The sequence below is a fragment of the Lagopus muta genome, chromosome 17 (genome assembly GCF_023343835.1).
Source record: "Lagopus muta isolate bLagMut1 chromosome 17, bLagMut1 primary, whole genome shotgun sequence".
In the NCBI taxonomy this organism is placed as follows: Eukaryota; Metazoa; Chordata; class Aves; order Galliformes; family Phasianidae; genus Lagopus; species Lagopus muta.
In genome coordinates, this window is record NC_064449.1 from 11,560,822 (window position 1) to 11,575,772 (window position 14,951).

General features: G+C 43.7%; 1 protein-coding gene across 15 annotated transcripts in view; it reads left to right on the forward strand.

Moving 5' to 3' along the window:
* Window positions 1-14,951, forward strand: part of ARVCF (ARVCF delta catenin family member) — a 211,577-nt gene that overhangs the window by 157,280 nt on the left and 39,346 nt on the right. For all 15 annotated transcript variants that reach the window (XM_048963944.1, XM_048963948.1, XM_048963947.1 and 12 more), the window contains 3 exons: window positions 823-1,006; window positions 11,418-11,535; window positions 12,837-13,008. In XM_048963944.1, the coding sequence (XP_048819901.1) occupies window positions 823-1,006; window positions 11,418-11,535; window positions 12,837-13,008 (474 nt within the window). The remainder of the gene's footprint in view (window positions 1-822; window positions 1,007-11,417; window positions 11,536-12,836; window positions 13,009-14,951) is intronic.

Below are 14,951 nucleotides of genomic sequence, written 5' to 3' on the forward strand. Positions count from 1 at the left end.
TGCTCAGCACCGCTGGGCTGCACTGTGCTGAGAGTTCTCTCTAAAGCAAATCTTTTCCAGTCCTTCATAAGCCTGAACTATCTGCACAGCAATGCAGGTCTGCTGGAAATTTGCATCCTGTGTCTAAAATGGGATGTTTTTACAGGTGTAAGGCTGTTGTGTCATTTTCATGCTTGACGTCTTTCTACTTGAGCTCCTAAGTGAGGCAAGAATGGGAAGGCAGCAGGGCGGTTCTGAGTAGCTGCTTCTTCAGGGAATTGTATGCCTATGGCACGTGGTGATTGGAACACAGACATTGCCTCTGACAGCAAGATGTGGAAGTAAATAATAGAGAGGAGTCTTGAGTGAAATACTGTCTTGTGCAGAGAATAAGTGTAAGATCAATGACCCTCCATAAATTCAGCCATGTTTTTAAGACTTGCTTTTAAGACCTGTCTGCTTCACTGGATCAATTTTTGCTTTTTGAGGTATGGCCAGACTTAACAATATCAAAATTTGCGTATATCAGGAGTGCCCCATCAATCTCCAGTAGCACATTGTGTTTATGTACTCTGTCGTGAGACTTAATAAATTGAACAATATCCGTATCTTGGTAAGTGCTTCCACACTGCGGAAATTCTTCATTGCAGCAACTGTGGAGCGTTCACTCGGCTGTGTGCTTCCTCTGACCTCTCATCGAGGGGTTTTACTGAATGTCTTACTAGTTTTATCATATAGCTTTCTAGTGATTCTCTGTAAACTTAGTGGTTCTATGTAATCTAGAAATTAAAAGTCATTATTATTGCCTTGTTATTTGTTTAAAAATCACTTTTCCTCCTGAAGGCACTCTATGGAATTTGTCTTCCTATGAGCCCCTGAAGATGGTCATCATCAACCATGGCCTGCAGACGCTCACCAACGAGGTGATTATACCCCATTCTGGCTGGGAGAGTGAGCCCAACGAGGACTCGAAGCCTCGCGATGCTGAGTGGACAACTGTCTTCAAGAACACTTCTGGTTGCTTACGGTAAGGTAGAACTCAGATGTATTAATCTGTTGTTCACCATATCCTGCGCATAGGATCTTTTTTATATTAGTTTTATTTGGAATAAAATACCATACATGTTCAGTTTTTGCAAAGAAATCTCCTTTTGGTGGCCACAATAACAGAGGTGGAGGTACTTTGTCACATGGGCCTTACCAGTGGAAGTCTGCCCAGTGATGTCTGTGTTAAGAGCAGGTGATTGAGCCACATTTGAGAGGCTCTCTGTAGTGAGGTGTTTAATGCAATGGGGAGTGACCAAGGCACAAGGTCAACCACCAAGCTGAGTGCAGCATAAGTATGCTCTAGTGCAAGCTGTACCATAAGTACTGAGAATCATACATTCATTTACCTAATGTAGGAGTGTCTGGTATTTGTACGCATTCTGAGCGTGTTCTTTGTTTCCCCTGATGGTGATGTTATTTATTTTAAGTGTGCTTTCAGACAGCTCCCTTTCTCTTCTTGTACTACTGAAAATTTCTAATACTTCAGATATTTCCTGGAAAGGACTTTTTCTGGTTAGAAATGCTATTTGAATTTCTGAGGGCACCTTATGCCTCTTACAGTACATGCTGGTTGTTGGGGTCTGGAGGAGTCCTAACACAGTTGGAAAAGCCTGGGGAATCAATGTTCCCTAAATACTGACTCTTGCACTTTGCTTTTCTCAGAGATAAAATAGTGGAGATGTCCTGTTGCCTTTTTTCAGCTTCATGCTGAAGTCAGGTAGTTTGAATGAAGCTAATAAAGATTTTTCATTGCTCCTTCTGTTGTTCTGAAGTATTCTTCTGTTAGATTTCTGCTGATTAATGCATCTTCAGAACTTGGTTCATTTCTATTTCTTGGGTTTGTGTTCTCCAAATTGCAGTAACTGTTCCCCTGAGCAACTTCACAAATGAAGAAAGTAATGAATGTGTTCTGCAAGGGCCCATTACTGAAATTATTTGCCATCCTGCTAGAGACTGCGGTCCTTCAGGTAGATTCCAGACAAGACAAGGCCTTTCCTTACCAATGCCTCATTTTCTGATGGTGTTCCACAAGAGCAAATTAGTGGTGATGGGGAATAAAAAGATTATTTGAGTGAATATAAGATTCTCCAAGAAGTGTAGACAGTAGATTGATCGTTAGTAAACTAACCTGATGCACATCGTAAATCTGTGTTAGTTTGTGCAGTGTTCTGATCCGCTTGAAAGTCTAAATTCCACAAGAACTTTTTTCAAGTAAGGTGCATGTTTTACGGAACACAGAAGAAGCATGTACCACTTTAGCTGTTTCCTTTTCCTAAGGCTAATGGAGAGGGACGCAAAGCACAGCATTACTGAGACAAGTTAGTTAGAGAATTCCTCTTCTGATACTTTGAGTGGTCCTGTTTTTAAAAAGTCTGTTCAAATATGTGAAGACGGTCAGAGATGGGTGACTACTTCTGTTGTTGAGGGGCAGGATGTGCTGCATCTGTAGTTTCTGCTGTAGCCGTGTTTGGTTAAGCACTTCCTGGTGGAAGATTTGAAGCTTCGCTCAGATGTGAGGCAGGGTGGTTTTCATACCTGAAAGTTACTGCTCAGTTTAAGTGGGGACTTGATGGCAAGTTAGTGGGGAAAGGTAATCTGTAAAGGGTGGTTTATTTGCTATGCTGCAGGGAGACCAGCCCCTTACCTGCTTGGGAGAATTGTTTTCTTATTTCCTCACTGTAAGAGAAAGTAAGATTAAATGAGTCCGGGACAGCAGGCAAAGATGCAGAAGAAGGAGAGAGATGAGCTGCCTTTCACTTGACATATTTCTTATTGCATTATAGGTGGTATTACATAGCTTTTGCAGATCCACTTCCAAGGTAATTTTGCACTCCTTTCTCCAGCTGTGTCCAAGACTTGGAGGTGCTTTAGGAGGAGGAAACAAGTCGAATTGCTGTTGAATTGTGGTGGAGCTCAGCAGTGTGTTCACAGCCATCCTGCCGTGCCAGAGCTCTGTGCTGTGCTGCAGGGCAGCTGTGCAGGCCTGTGGGCTGGGAGCAGAGCTGCAGTCACCTAACCTGTTCTGTTTTCTGTGTACGTGTCCACTGTGATTCTTAGTTTTCTGGAAGCAGTGAAGATTTTACTGGTTGAAAAGTTAGATTCATTTTGGGCTTAATTGCTTCTTCTGCCTAATTAATTTTCTTAGATGTTATTTCAATTGTAGGAGGATGGAGTAGAACTTAATTCCTATATTGCCAGCTTTCTAGCCTGTTTCCTGCTCCAAACTGACCTGCTGTCAACAAATGCTAAATGAATTAATTTGCATAGTAAACAGATGCAAAATATTCTTTTTTTCTAGGCTACCATCTGTGGTTGCAGCATTTCTTGTCAGTTCTCCAAGTACGCAGAAATTCACATTCACAAGTAGCCTTGAGGCTCTGAGACCTGGCTGTGCGTGTGCAAACACAGACTGCATCCACCTGACTTCCACTCAGACCTGCATTCTTCAGGTTGAAGCTGCTCATAGCAGCTTGCTCAACACCAGCTGCTGGGAAGAGGGGGGTGACCTGGTGGTTAGGGGAGCAACGGAGACTTGAGAAACATGGAGTTCATTGCTGTTCTGACATAACTTCAGCAAGATTAGAAACATTTTTGTGGTCTGTTTAGTATCACTGCTTCTTTCTGATTTGGGTGACATTCAGACTCCAAAGCACCTGATAAGTGGATCAGTCATCTTCACTTTTCTTCCCTTCACTTGAGATTTGCACTTCAGCCCATGAGGCTGGTAAATAGCAGTAGTTGGAATCTTGTCAGGTGGTCCTAGGGATTGTAACGGAATGAAAACCTCCAGTAGGCATAAATGAAAATGCTGTTCTGTGAAAACAAAAGCTGAGAGTTATGGCAAGTGTGAAACAGTGTTTGCTGACATGAAGTAAGGAATCAGTAGAGTGGGAGCCAAAAATAAAAATCATCTCTCCAGTGTGGGAAATGATGTGTGAGTGTGTGGTTTCTCGTTACATTAATTTTACTTCAGGGGAAATAGGGCCACAGGTGCTTGATGGCAAATGATTAATATATTGAATGTAGTGTTCTGTATGAGCTTTGAAGAATAAAGCTTTGAGGCTTTTCTGAAGAGGATGGAATGTTTGATGTATGTGTGTGTGCATCTTGTGTATATATATATATGTATATATATATATATATTTATTATTATTATTATTATTTTAAATTCTCAGGAATTGTGAACAGAAACTGGGTTTGGATTTCTGTGCTTCCATGTTGTTTGATGTTTACTAATAGACGCCCAAGAGGTGAAGCATGCATTTGGTGCAAGCTGCTTTGTAATTGTGATCCATTTAATTCTTTACTCAAACTTGTCTTTGTTGGGTGGGGAATAAGAATCCCCCAACACTGCATTCTGCTCTCCCTGAACTCACCTCCCAATGCCATCAGTCAGGGCCCAATGTGATCCAGCTGGGTTGTGCCACGGCAGGTGTTGCTGGGTCCAGAGTTGCCTCCCCAGGCCTCTGCATGATCCTGGGGCAAAAAGGATATGTCAGTGCCAGATCTTATGGCCTCCTTTCTTAATGGTTAATGGCTTTTCTGTGAGGAGGAGTGCTTGGGAATTAGGGCTTTCCAAGTGAACCACCTCCAAGCACTGTCTGTGTAAATCCCGCTGGCGTGATGCAGATGTGGTGGCAGCTGCAGCAGCTGTGCCCTGCATGCATGCAGCTCTTCTGGGGCTGCCTTGGCCCTCCAGGGTCAGCAGTGGAAGGCAGCCTAGTGCAGATCTCGGCCCGAAGCACAGCCTGGTTCTGAGCAGCAGTGAGCTGGGGGATGCCTCGTGCCGGGCCACCCTTCCCTGGTACCTGGAGGCCTTCTTGGGACCTGGCACAGCCTCCCCACCAGAGGGATGGGACAGATGCTGCCATGTCTCTGCCTGCCTCCCATGCCTGTTGTGCTGGTGTCTGTCACACGTGGGTGCTGCCTCTGGGCGCCTGCTGGAGCTCACGGGGCTGTTAGTGTTCAGAACACTGTAGGCACTGTAGAACTGGGATTTCAGCAAAAGAATAGTTCCTGGAGAGATTAAAAAAAAAATAAAGAACAAAAATTTGTCCATGGATCTTCATTTTTCAACACAGAAGAGGAGAAGCTTATCTGCCCAACACAGACTGGAAAAAAACAACTCAAATTCCAAACCCACACCTCTCGGTACAGAGGAGCAAGCGAAGGCGGTTTCTTAATTAGCTTACTGATACTGTGCAGGATCACAGCATATGGCTGTCCTGGGGCTTATATGCTGAGCAGAGCGTTTAATTCGTGCTAGTAAAGAGCTGTTAGGGTTCCTCCTGACAGTTCCTGATGTTTAGCTTGTAATATAAATAAATTATGCATAGATTTTAGCAGCAGAGACGTAACCTACTTACATGCAACCTTAATGCTTTACAATAAAATCTGAAGTATAAATTCAGGGTTGTGCACTTGCTTATTGCCTTCTGTCATTCCTTAGGAATGAATGTAGGTCCCTTCCCCCTGGGCTGCCAATGGAGGAAACCTACAGGAATGTCTGTTGCTGTGGTGGGATGAAGAGATGGGAACAAAGCTTGCTGCAGTCAGTGCAGAGGCCACAGTTTGCTTTGGAAGGCATGCAAGCTGTGATCCTTCATTAGATACATACTATCTCATTTTTGTATTTTTGAGTCTTTAAACATTGCAGTAAGCAGTATGATAAAGCAAGAGGAACCTTTCTTCCAAGCAGAGTCTGGAATAATTTGAAGCCTAAGTAGCTGCTGAGTATTGTGGAATTCTCCTGTAGTGCATTTCTGTGCGGTTTTGCATTACAGGAGAGCGAGTGAAGGCCCTCCAAGGAGGTCGTGCTGGAGGTAAGCAGTCAGCAGCTTTTAACTAAAATGCCATTACATGATAGCTTGGATGTAGAAAGCCACAAATAACAGAAGATAGGCTAACATCTGTATCTTGTTCATCTCTATTGCTGGTGCCTGAGCCCTTGCTTATTGCGAGAGCATCTTAGAAACAACTCTGATGTGATTCTGGGTTATGACAGCATGCCTTAGACCTGTTGATCCACACAGATGTTCATTTGGACAACAGCTCTTGCTTGTGAAGTCAGTTTTCAGGTGTGGCTTTTATAGACATGTGGGCAGTTGAACAAAGCTAGTCTCTCTATTCAAGTAGTTGGAAGGGGTTTAAATGCAAGGCAGGGAGAGCTGCTGCACTGACTTGGGTCTGGCTGGTGAGTAGATATTTAAATAGAGTAATAATATCCAGTGAGATCACCTGCCCAGATCTGATGCACGGCTGCTCCTACCAGCATCACCGTCAGACCCCCCCCATCTTTTTCTTCCGCTCATTTTGTTTGGACTTTGTCCTCCTCTTTCTTTACTGTGTGCTTTGCTTGATGTCTGATTCAGCTGTCTGCTGCCAAGCTCCATTGTGTTGTATTGGTCAGCAGTGAGGCCTGGATTAAGCTATCTTTATGTCACAGGCAGCTTCTTGCTTTTTCTCTCTTATTTTCAGCACAATGAATTTAATACCAATTAAACTTTTTGGTATTTCATGTGAACTGAAGTATGGAATTTATTGTATTTCTGCATGAAATGATGGAATGGTTTTAAACGGCTCTGTTCTCCCTTTGGGACACCCAGTAACTCGAAATGCACTGGATGTAGTGTATGTTTGCTGCAGCTGTTACTAATCGATCTCTTCTGGCTGACATCCAAATAAAAAATTCTTACTAGTGAAGCAAAGCGTGAGTGTGGAAAGGTGTTCTTAAAGCAAGGGTTTGGACTGCCAGAGTAGGAGGACATGACAAGTAAAATATTTAAATGAGACGTGTGAAAACCTTATGTTCTTTTACCAGCTGAAGTAGAGATGTCGTGCCTGGCTGAGCCAGCTGAAGTGAGGTTGGTACTGGGGCCTTAGCAAGGCGTGTGCTGTGCCAGCTCAGCCCTGGGGCAGTGCTGCTCCTTAACCTGCTGGTTTGCACCCTGGGGCTGTGATTGTGGATGTCTTCACCTCCTGCAGTAGTGCTGAGGTGGGCAGTGGAGCCAGCGTTACTTCTTGGCTTAGCAGTAGAAAAATCACTATTAAAAGACTGTTTACAGTTGTAAAAAGTAAGATTAATTTGGGCTGAGGCCCTGTAGTGTGTGCAGAGAGGCTGTTGAAGTGCTTATCGCCGACCCAGCTGCAGATTGTCTGCGTCTCTGTGCTTCTAGTAGCTTTCTAAATTCTAAATTTCTAAATTTTAGCTTTCGATTTATGTAAAAGACAAAAGTCCCTGTGGCCCTCAACCTGTTGTCTTTGTCCCCAGCTGGGTTTCTAAACGAAGTGCTTTTTACTCCTGCTGATCTGCAGTGTGATGGTAAGCATTAGTCGTGCTGTAACCTTTGGCTTTCAGCTCCGTCTGCAGCGCAGCAGGACAGCCAGCCTCAGCACTGCCATCAGGAATATGGCTTTAAATGCTCAGAGAAAAAAAGTCTCTCCTGTGTTTGTATGTTGAGGTTTCTCTTTGTCGTGTTTTGCTTTTGGAAAACAGAAACTCAGAGCTAGCTTTTGGGCTTTTAGAGAATAGAGTGGGACAGAGCTTCGTGATTCGCACCAAAATCCTGCAAATGAAGTGCCTTGTATTTGGTGACTTTTATATCTTTTCTTGTGAGGATAATTTTGGTGCATGGCACTGATAGTAGCAGTGGTTCACCTATCCTGGAGGTGAACACCAGCTCTGTTCTGCAGATGTAACTGCTACATTTGGACTTGTATATCATTAAGAAGACTATTTGGTGTTAATGCTAACCTTACCTAAAGTGTGAACAGATTTCTCACACATTTCCCACCATTTTCTGTACTCTTTAATACTGACTAGTCTGGTGTGTTTCTCTGCTGGAAGATATTTGCTTTCATTTAACATTTACTTAGGAGTCTTCTGTTTTGTTTTCCCAGGGAAAGCATATATTTAATCATCCTTGCACATCCTCTCTCCCCAGTCCTGCCTACAGGCCAGGCTGCAAGAATTTGAGGAGGAATTGTCGTGTAAAGGTTTTCAAATCTCTGGCTGAGGTGTTCTGTCCTGCAGTTGCTTTCCATCCTGCGCCCTTAGTGTAACGCAGGCAGTAATTTCATGTCTTGTTCCTAGAATTGCTCTTTTGAGTCCATTGTATTTATGGCAAACACACTGGGAAGCTTTCTGTCACCCTTTGCAGTGTGATATGAGAAAGATACTGTTCTTGTTTTTAAAATGGCTTTCTCATTTGGTGGACTTGTGGAATGTATTCAAAAGCAGGTCTTGGGGAAAGCGGGCTTCTCTGGGTGAACTCACCAGAGGTGAATGTTCCCCCCAGAACTATGAGGGGCTTCCTTTCAAGGGCCAAAAGAGACCGTCAGACAATCTGTTCTGAGTCCTTTATCTGGGTGCTTCCTCTGGACTGCGAGGGATGCTGCATGCAGGGTTCTGCCCTCCAGCTCTGGCTGTGGCAGGAGCCATGCAGTCAGCATGCCGGCGCTCTCAGGCCTTTCCTGCACAGCTTGTGCTCAGCCCAGCACCGCTGGCTTTTGGATGTTGTTCTGCATCGTGGATCCAACACCAGCAGCTCTTCTCCAGGGACTGCCAGGTGACAGCTTATCAGAGCCCACCTTTCCTTGGCACTTACGGGCATAGCTGTGTGTGTCTGAAGTGCAGCTGCTCCCCTGGGAGCTCTCGCTGTGCACACTCGGAGCAGCAGCAGTGCATGCTGTGGAGGCAGAGCTGCCCTCTGTGGGCTCAGCCTCCCTGGAGCCTCTGTTGCCCCGACTGCAGTGGAGGTGAAGGATGCGAGCTGAGCTCTCCAGTGTGTCTGGGTTACAGTGACAGACAGGGAAAGGGATTCTGTTGTTAGGTAAATCCCAAGGAGGTCTAGCAAAGAGAGTGTCGGGCACTTGCAGAGCAGATGGTTCTGCATGAGATACTCATAGGAATATGTTTTGTAATGTGAGTTATGACATTACTACTGTAAAGTTTGATGCCTGTGCAGTTTGTACAGAATATTAATTAACTGTTGATTTGACCTTGCAGAATTCTCACGCTTGTTTATGTTTGATAAAGGTGGAACTGTTTGTTGGTTGGTTTTTTTTTTAAAGGTATTAATTTTCAGTAAGTTTTTCTATAGGTGAAGATAGAGCAAGGGAGATCAACAAGCTGCACTTACTGATGCCCTTTAAAAGATGTTTTTCTGTTATAGATACCCGCTTTAATATTAATCCTGTAACGGATGAAGAAATAAGACAAGCGTTGTACAAGACCCTGTAATGCTGTTGATAACCAAAGCAGTAAAACAAGTTGTTATTTACAAGTGCAGTGGCACAAATGAACCATAGAAAGTTTCATGAATGGGCCACGGGGGCAAGAAAGGCGTTCAGGAATATTTTCTGAAAGATCTGAGTTATTTATTTTGCAGCGTCTGCAGGCATTCCTCATGTATTTTAGCTTGCTATTTCTAATAATTAATGAGGGAATAGGAAATGTAATGCAGAGCTCTGGATGGACCATTTTTAATGCATTTCTGTTACTCTCAGGTGCAGTAAGTAACGTTCTGCTTCTGATAAATGTGCTTATAGGTGGAGCATCTGTCGTTTATTAGTATGGTACCAGAAAGATATCACTGAGAATTTGAATTCTACTTTCAATTTGATAAAGGCAGTGTATAACAATGCACATTTAGGCTTTTAATACTAAGGAGTACAGCTGGAAATGAAGAAACAGCACATGTTCTCTCTTCTAAACGTCCTATGGAATCCTACTTGAATATCTGCTACTGTGCCCTGTGTCAGCCATTGCTGGAGGTGAGACTGTGCTGAGTGCTGAGGAAAGGACTCGTTTATCTGTAGTTTCTTACGTCTTTTTAATTACAAGTGTATGCACTGTAACAGCAGCTAGCTCACGTTGAGTGTCTTTGGGCTTTGAGAGGTCTCTGAGAAAATGTTTTTTCTGCAGTCATGCAATTAGCATGGCAGCCTGTCTGGGTGCTGAGAGTACAGACTATGACGGAGCTGTTAATTACTTTGAGGTTGGCAGTCCCTGCAGTCAGTGAGAAAGAAAAATTGGCCATGCTGTCCTGGTAGCAGAAGTTAATGGCTGTATTCTGAGCTTTCAAAAGGTGACCTTATGTGAGTCTGTGGAATTCAAAGACCCTGAAAGCTGAAGTGTTAACTGTGCTGTTGAAATGAATGTGTTTCAGGTGGGAGAAATCTTACATGTAGGCTTGTTGATGGATGCACTTGAGAATTGTATTGTCACTTCGTTCCCTCCCAAAAATTGGCTCATGATAGATTGATCATACGAGGGCTGCTCCAAAAGTAATGCCTCCTGTTCCATTATGCTGGCCATGATATCAGAGGCGGCTGCTGGTGGCATGGCAGCAGAGGTTGAAGCTTCCCACCAACATCCCGCTATGTTTGGTTGCTGTGTGACAGATGGCTGCAGGGCGGCACTCTGACAGAATGGCATCTGACATGGGAGTGTGTATGGAGCACAGGTGTGTCACTGGGTGCTCCATGTGGAAAAAATGGCACCTACTGACATTCATCAGTGCTTGCTGAATGGTGATGGAGACCCAGCAGTGACTGTGAGCTCAGTGAGGGTGGTGACAGCTGGGGGTGGTGACTGTGTGTTGCAGCTGAGCATTTTCTCTATTAAGTTGTGTTATCTGCTCTATCTGTTGTAATTTCCATGGAATTGAATAGGAGGCATTACTTTTGGAGTGACCCTGCAAAGTTAAATATAGTCTAGTTTTTTGTATGCCTGTTTTCAATTCTTCTTCATGAAATCAAAAAGTATTTTTCAGTTTCTGTGGCCAAGAGTACTCTGCTGCTGAGCTGTCTTCAGCTTCAGAGCAAGTAGCTTTGCAGACCACTTCATGCTGAGACCTGCTATGCTGAGGATTAGCATTTTCTGGCAGTAACACTTGTTTTGTGCTCGTGCTGAAAATCAGCGCCAGCCTGCAGAAAACTTGTACAAGTGGTGTCTGCTGTAATGCATGAAAGGAGTCATTTCGGATCGTGTGACCTGAAGTTTTCTTCACTGGTGGATGAACCAACCTTGTAAGAAATTGTAAAGTTGATTCTGTTAGGTGGAATGCATTTATGTACAACATATGTAAACCGTAGTAAGTTACGTATGTAAACTGTAATAAGTCTGCCTGTGCAGCAGTCATGCATCAGGTACTGCAAATAGAAAATAGCTTTCATTTCTTTAAATGTTTTTCCACTTTGTGCTGGGAGAATCAAGACCTTACAAACCAGGAGAATTTAGTTCAATTTCCTTCAAGTTAACAAAGAGGCTTACCCCCAAATTGTTGATCCGAGCTAATGATTGTTAATGATGGCAATGTAAATTGGCACACCTTCAGCCTTGTGGTTGAAGGCCAGTGGGCTAAAATTTCTTTTAAATCTTTTGTTAGGAATGTAAGTTCAGATGGAGCAGAAGCACGCAGAAGACTAAGAGAGTGTGATGGCTTGGTGGATGCCCTCCTTCATGCCCTACAGTCTGCAGTTGGCAAGAAAGATACAGACAATAAGGTGAGCTTGAGTATTAAAATGTGAATGGTGTTTCTGTTACTTTAGTCTCAAGTGTTACACTTGGTCTGACTTCTGTTTTGCTAGTTTTAGAATGGGATTGTGCTTGCTTCTTGAAACACAGTACTTGCCTTCCTTTCATCTCTCTCATGATACCCATGATAGTACTGACAGGATCAGCATTGCTGCTGCATTACCTTGTGTGGCTGTTGAGGTGAGCAAAGGCAAGTGGCTGTAATGGGTGAGGAGAGCAGTACTTTCTTGTCTTGATGGTATTAATGCTGTTCTGCATTACTTAATCAACTTTCCTAAGTGCAGTCTCTTCAAATCTAAACTGAGTCCTGTTGTATTGTGCTTTGCACAACATCAGCAAGGGGATTAGTTCTCATTTTAAAGAGTTTTTTCAATGCCAGCTTAAAATGATGTAGTGCCAAGATGTTAAGATATGTCTTTAGACCTGCAGTGCTTTTTGTGGCTTTTTTTCTTCTGTAGGTACAAATGTTGATTCATCTGCTTTTATCATCACTTCATCCTGTAGTGCTTAAAAGAATGTTTAAAAGCATGAGGAATATCTTCAGTTTAACCCTTTATGAAGGAGCATAGTGTTGCTTTTTAACACCAAAAACTTCATTCTTTATTTTATCATTTCTTTTTTTCCTACCATGTGATAGTGTGCACAAAGGAATTCTAAAGCCCTGTCACTTAATCAGGTATTTTGGAAGTGGATTTTGTAACCACCTGGTGGCTTCCATTGCAACCTACAGAGCGTTGCTCGTGTCAAAACTGACCGTGTTGTATGTTATGAATCAGCTGTTACTGCAGAGCAATGTGTGTTCTCATTGAACTCCTCACACAGCCTTCATTTTGACTCAGATGAGACTTAATAGATAGAGTCTCTTGGGGATTGTAGAGATTGGAAGAGTGAGAGACGATTTAAAGTAAGAACCTTAAATGATGGTTTTCTGCTGTGTGTTTGATCTTCTGGTGACTTTGTATTCTTTATGCGTGATCAGATGGTTTTCTTGATCAGAGAATTTTCATGTTGAATGGGTACTATTTATGAAGTGTTAACTTTTGAAGAAAAAAATGGTTTAGAGCAGATAAAAATGCTAAATTAGTTTTGGGTTGTTTTTTTTTTTACTGAATTTGCTTAATATACCATTCTTCCATTCTTTTCCTGGGGTGGCTGGCCTTTTTTTTTTTTCCTTTTTTAACTTCTCCAAACTTTTCACTGTGGTGTAATACAACAGTTTGCAGATAGAAGGATACAATACTTATTTCTAATGTAAATTGTTTTGTTGCAGTCCGTGGAGAATTGTGTGTGCATCATGCGGAACCTTTCCTATCATGTCCACAAGGAGGTCCCTGGAGCTGATAAATATCAAGAACTCGATGCTGGTCAGACTGCGGGCACAGGAGGCTCTCAGAAAAAGAAGAAAGACGATGCTGGTTGTTTTGGTGGAAAGAAAGCTAAAGGTATGTCTCACAGAGAACCGAAAACTGGAAGTGTACGTGGGGTAAATTGTGCTGTTCAGTTCTGCTCTTGCAAGCCGTTTTGTAATGCTAGAGCGGTGCAGTTTGCAGAGGTACGTGTTGTAGTGTTGTGGCACGCAGTCATTTCCCTTGCTGTGTTACTGCTCAGTGTTTGGGATCTTTGTCCACAACTGCTGCGCTTCTGTTTGGCTTTAAATAGGAGTGATGCATGCTGTTGTAATGTGCTGCTGCTGGATAATGGTGGCTGTGCTCTCCTATCCTTTTCTTGGCTGTGTTCTTGCATCTGTCAGATCTACGCTTACTCTTGCTTGGCTGCAGAGCATGTGCTGCTGTCTCTGGAAGCCAGGCCAGCACGCTTCCATCTCCATGCATGGGAGTCCTGTCTGTGTTCCATGCCTTCAGTCTCCCACATGAAAACAAACTGAAAGGCTGTCCTCTCACCTGCAACCAGGAGATAGAACCTCCCAATTCTGTCACTCAGTAATTTAAGTTGCAGACACGATCTTGTCGCTTTTAATTGTCAGTCACTTTCAGACCTGTTCTTTCCTCTGGGGCATGAAAGTTGCAAATGATTTTCATTTCAAGCAAAGATTAACAGTCTCAGTAACCCTGCTTCCATCTTCCTCTTAAAAAGAGACAGCGCAGTGCATTTGGGTACAAAAGAAACTTGTGTTTTCTTTGGTGTTCTGAGAAATGACTCTTATAGGCTGAATTCAGAGGTAATGAACTCATGTTCCTGTCTGGGCTCCATTCTCCACATTGGTGCACGCTCGCATCCTGGCTTACTGTTCATGGCCAGGATCTGAGGAAGGTTTTGGTGCTGAAGGGAATACGTGAAATTGTTTGAACTTGAGGGACTGTGTTCTGTACAGGGGGCTTCCTTTGATGTGACCTGTACATGTTATTAAAACGTTTTGTGTTTCCATATGTGTTAAAGTCACCACAGAGTGAAGGCACGTTACTAGAGCAGTCTGTCACCAGAGTTGAGTCTGTGCTCAAAAAAAACACACAAACAAAACAAAAAATTAATTGCTGGGAACCTTCTAATGGCTGGGGGGAAACAAAAGACAGTATAACCTGCCCAGCCTGCCCGTTCTCATCGTGAATGACTCAAACTTCACTGTGACATCCTTCAGAAACCTGGAGTGCACGTTGACTCGAGCCTCTTTCCTGCCTCTTGTCTCCCGTGTTGTTTGGCCGCTTGAGAGCAGCAGTTGGTGGGAAGGTTTTGACGTGTCACACAGTGTGTGCGCTGTGGAGCAGGGGAGCGCAGCGAGGAGCTGTCGTCATCCTGCGATGGCTGTGAAAGCAGAGCGCTCTCGGCTGGCCGTCCTCTGCCATGTGTCTGCCTGCTGCCTGCACGGCCCGGTTCTGCGCTGGTACGCCTGGGCAGCTCCTGTCCATCAGCCACAAAGCCTGACCGGGTCCTTCTGGATTAATTGCTCTCAAAACCATGTGGCACAAGGACGAGCCCACAGACTGCAGCAAGCGGTGCTGGCGCTCAGGGACAGCTTGGGCTTGGCCATGTGTGTAAATGTGCCTTCAAAGTCAGAAATAGAAAATCCCTTTTCCCACTGTTAAATTGATGTGAATACCTAGGCTGAAACTGTCTTAATTGTGTCGGCCGAGGGCTGGAAAATAGGTCGCTTCAATTCCCTCCCTTTTTTGCTCACTTAATCTTGCAGCGTTTCCATATTTGCTTTAATTCAGCTCATGATCATCGATCATAGCATTTCAAACCCATCTGTGAGGGGCTGGCAGCCTCCCGTCCCCATGGAGCTCTGAGCCCTTTCCATGGAATGAGGAGGGGCGGGGGAAGGAAGACCTGTAGGGAAAGATTCTTCTCAGCAGGAACAAAAGAAAGAGAGTGGAATATCCGATTCTTTTTGTTTGTTTGTTTGTTTTGGTGGGTTTGTTCTTGTTTT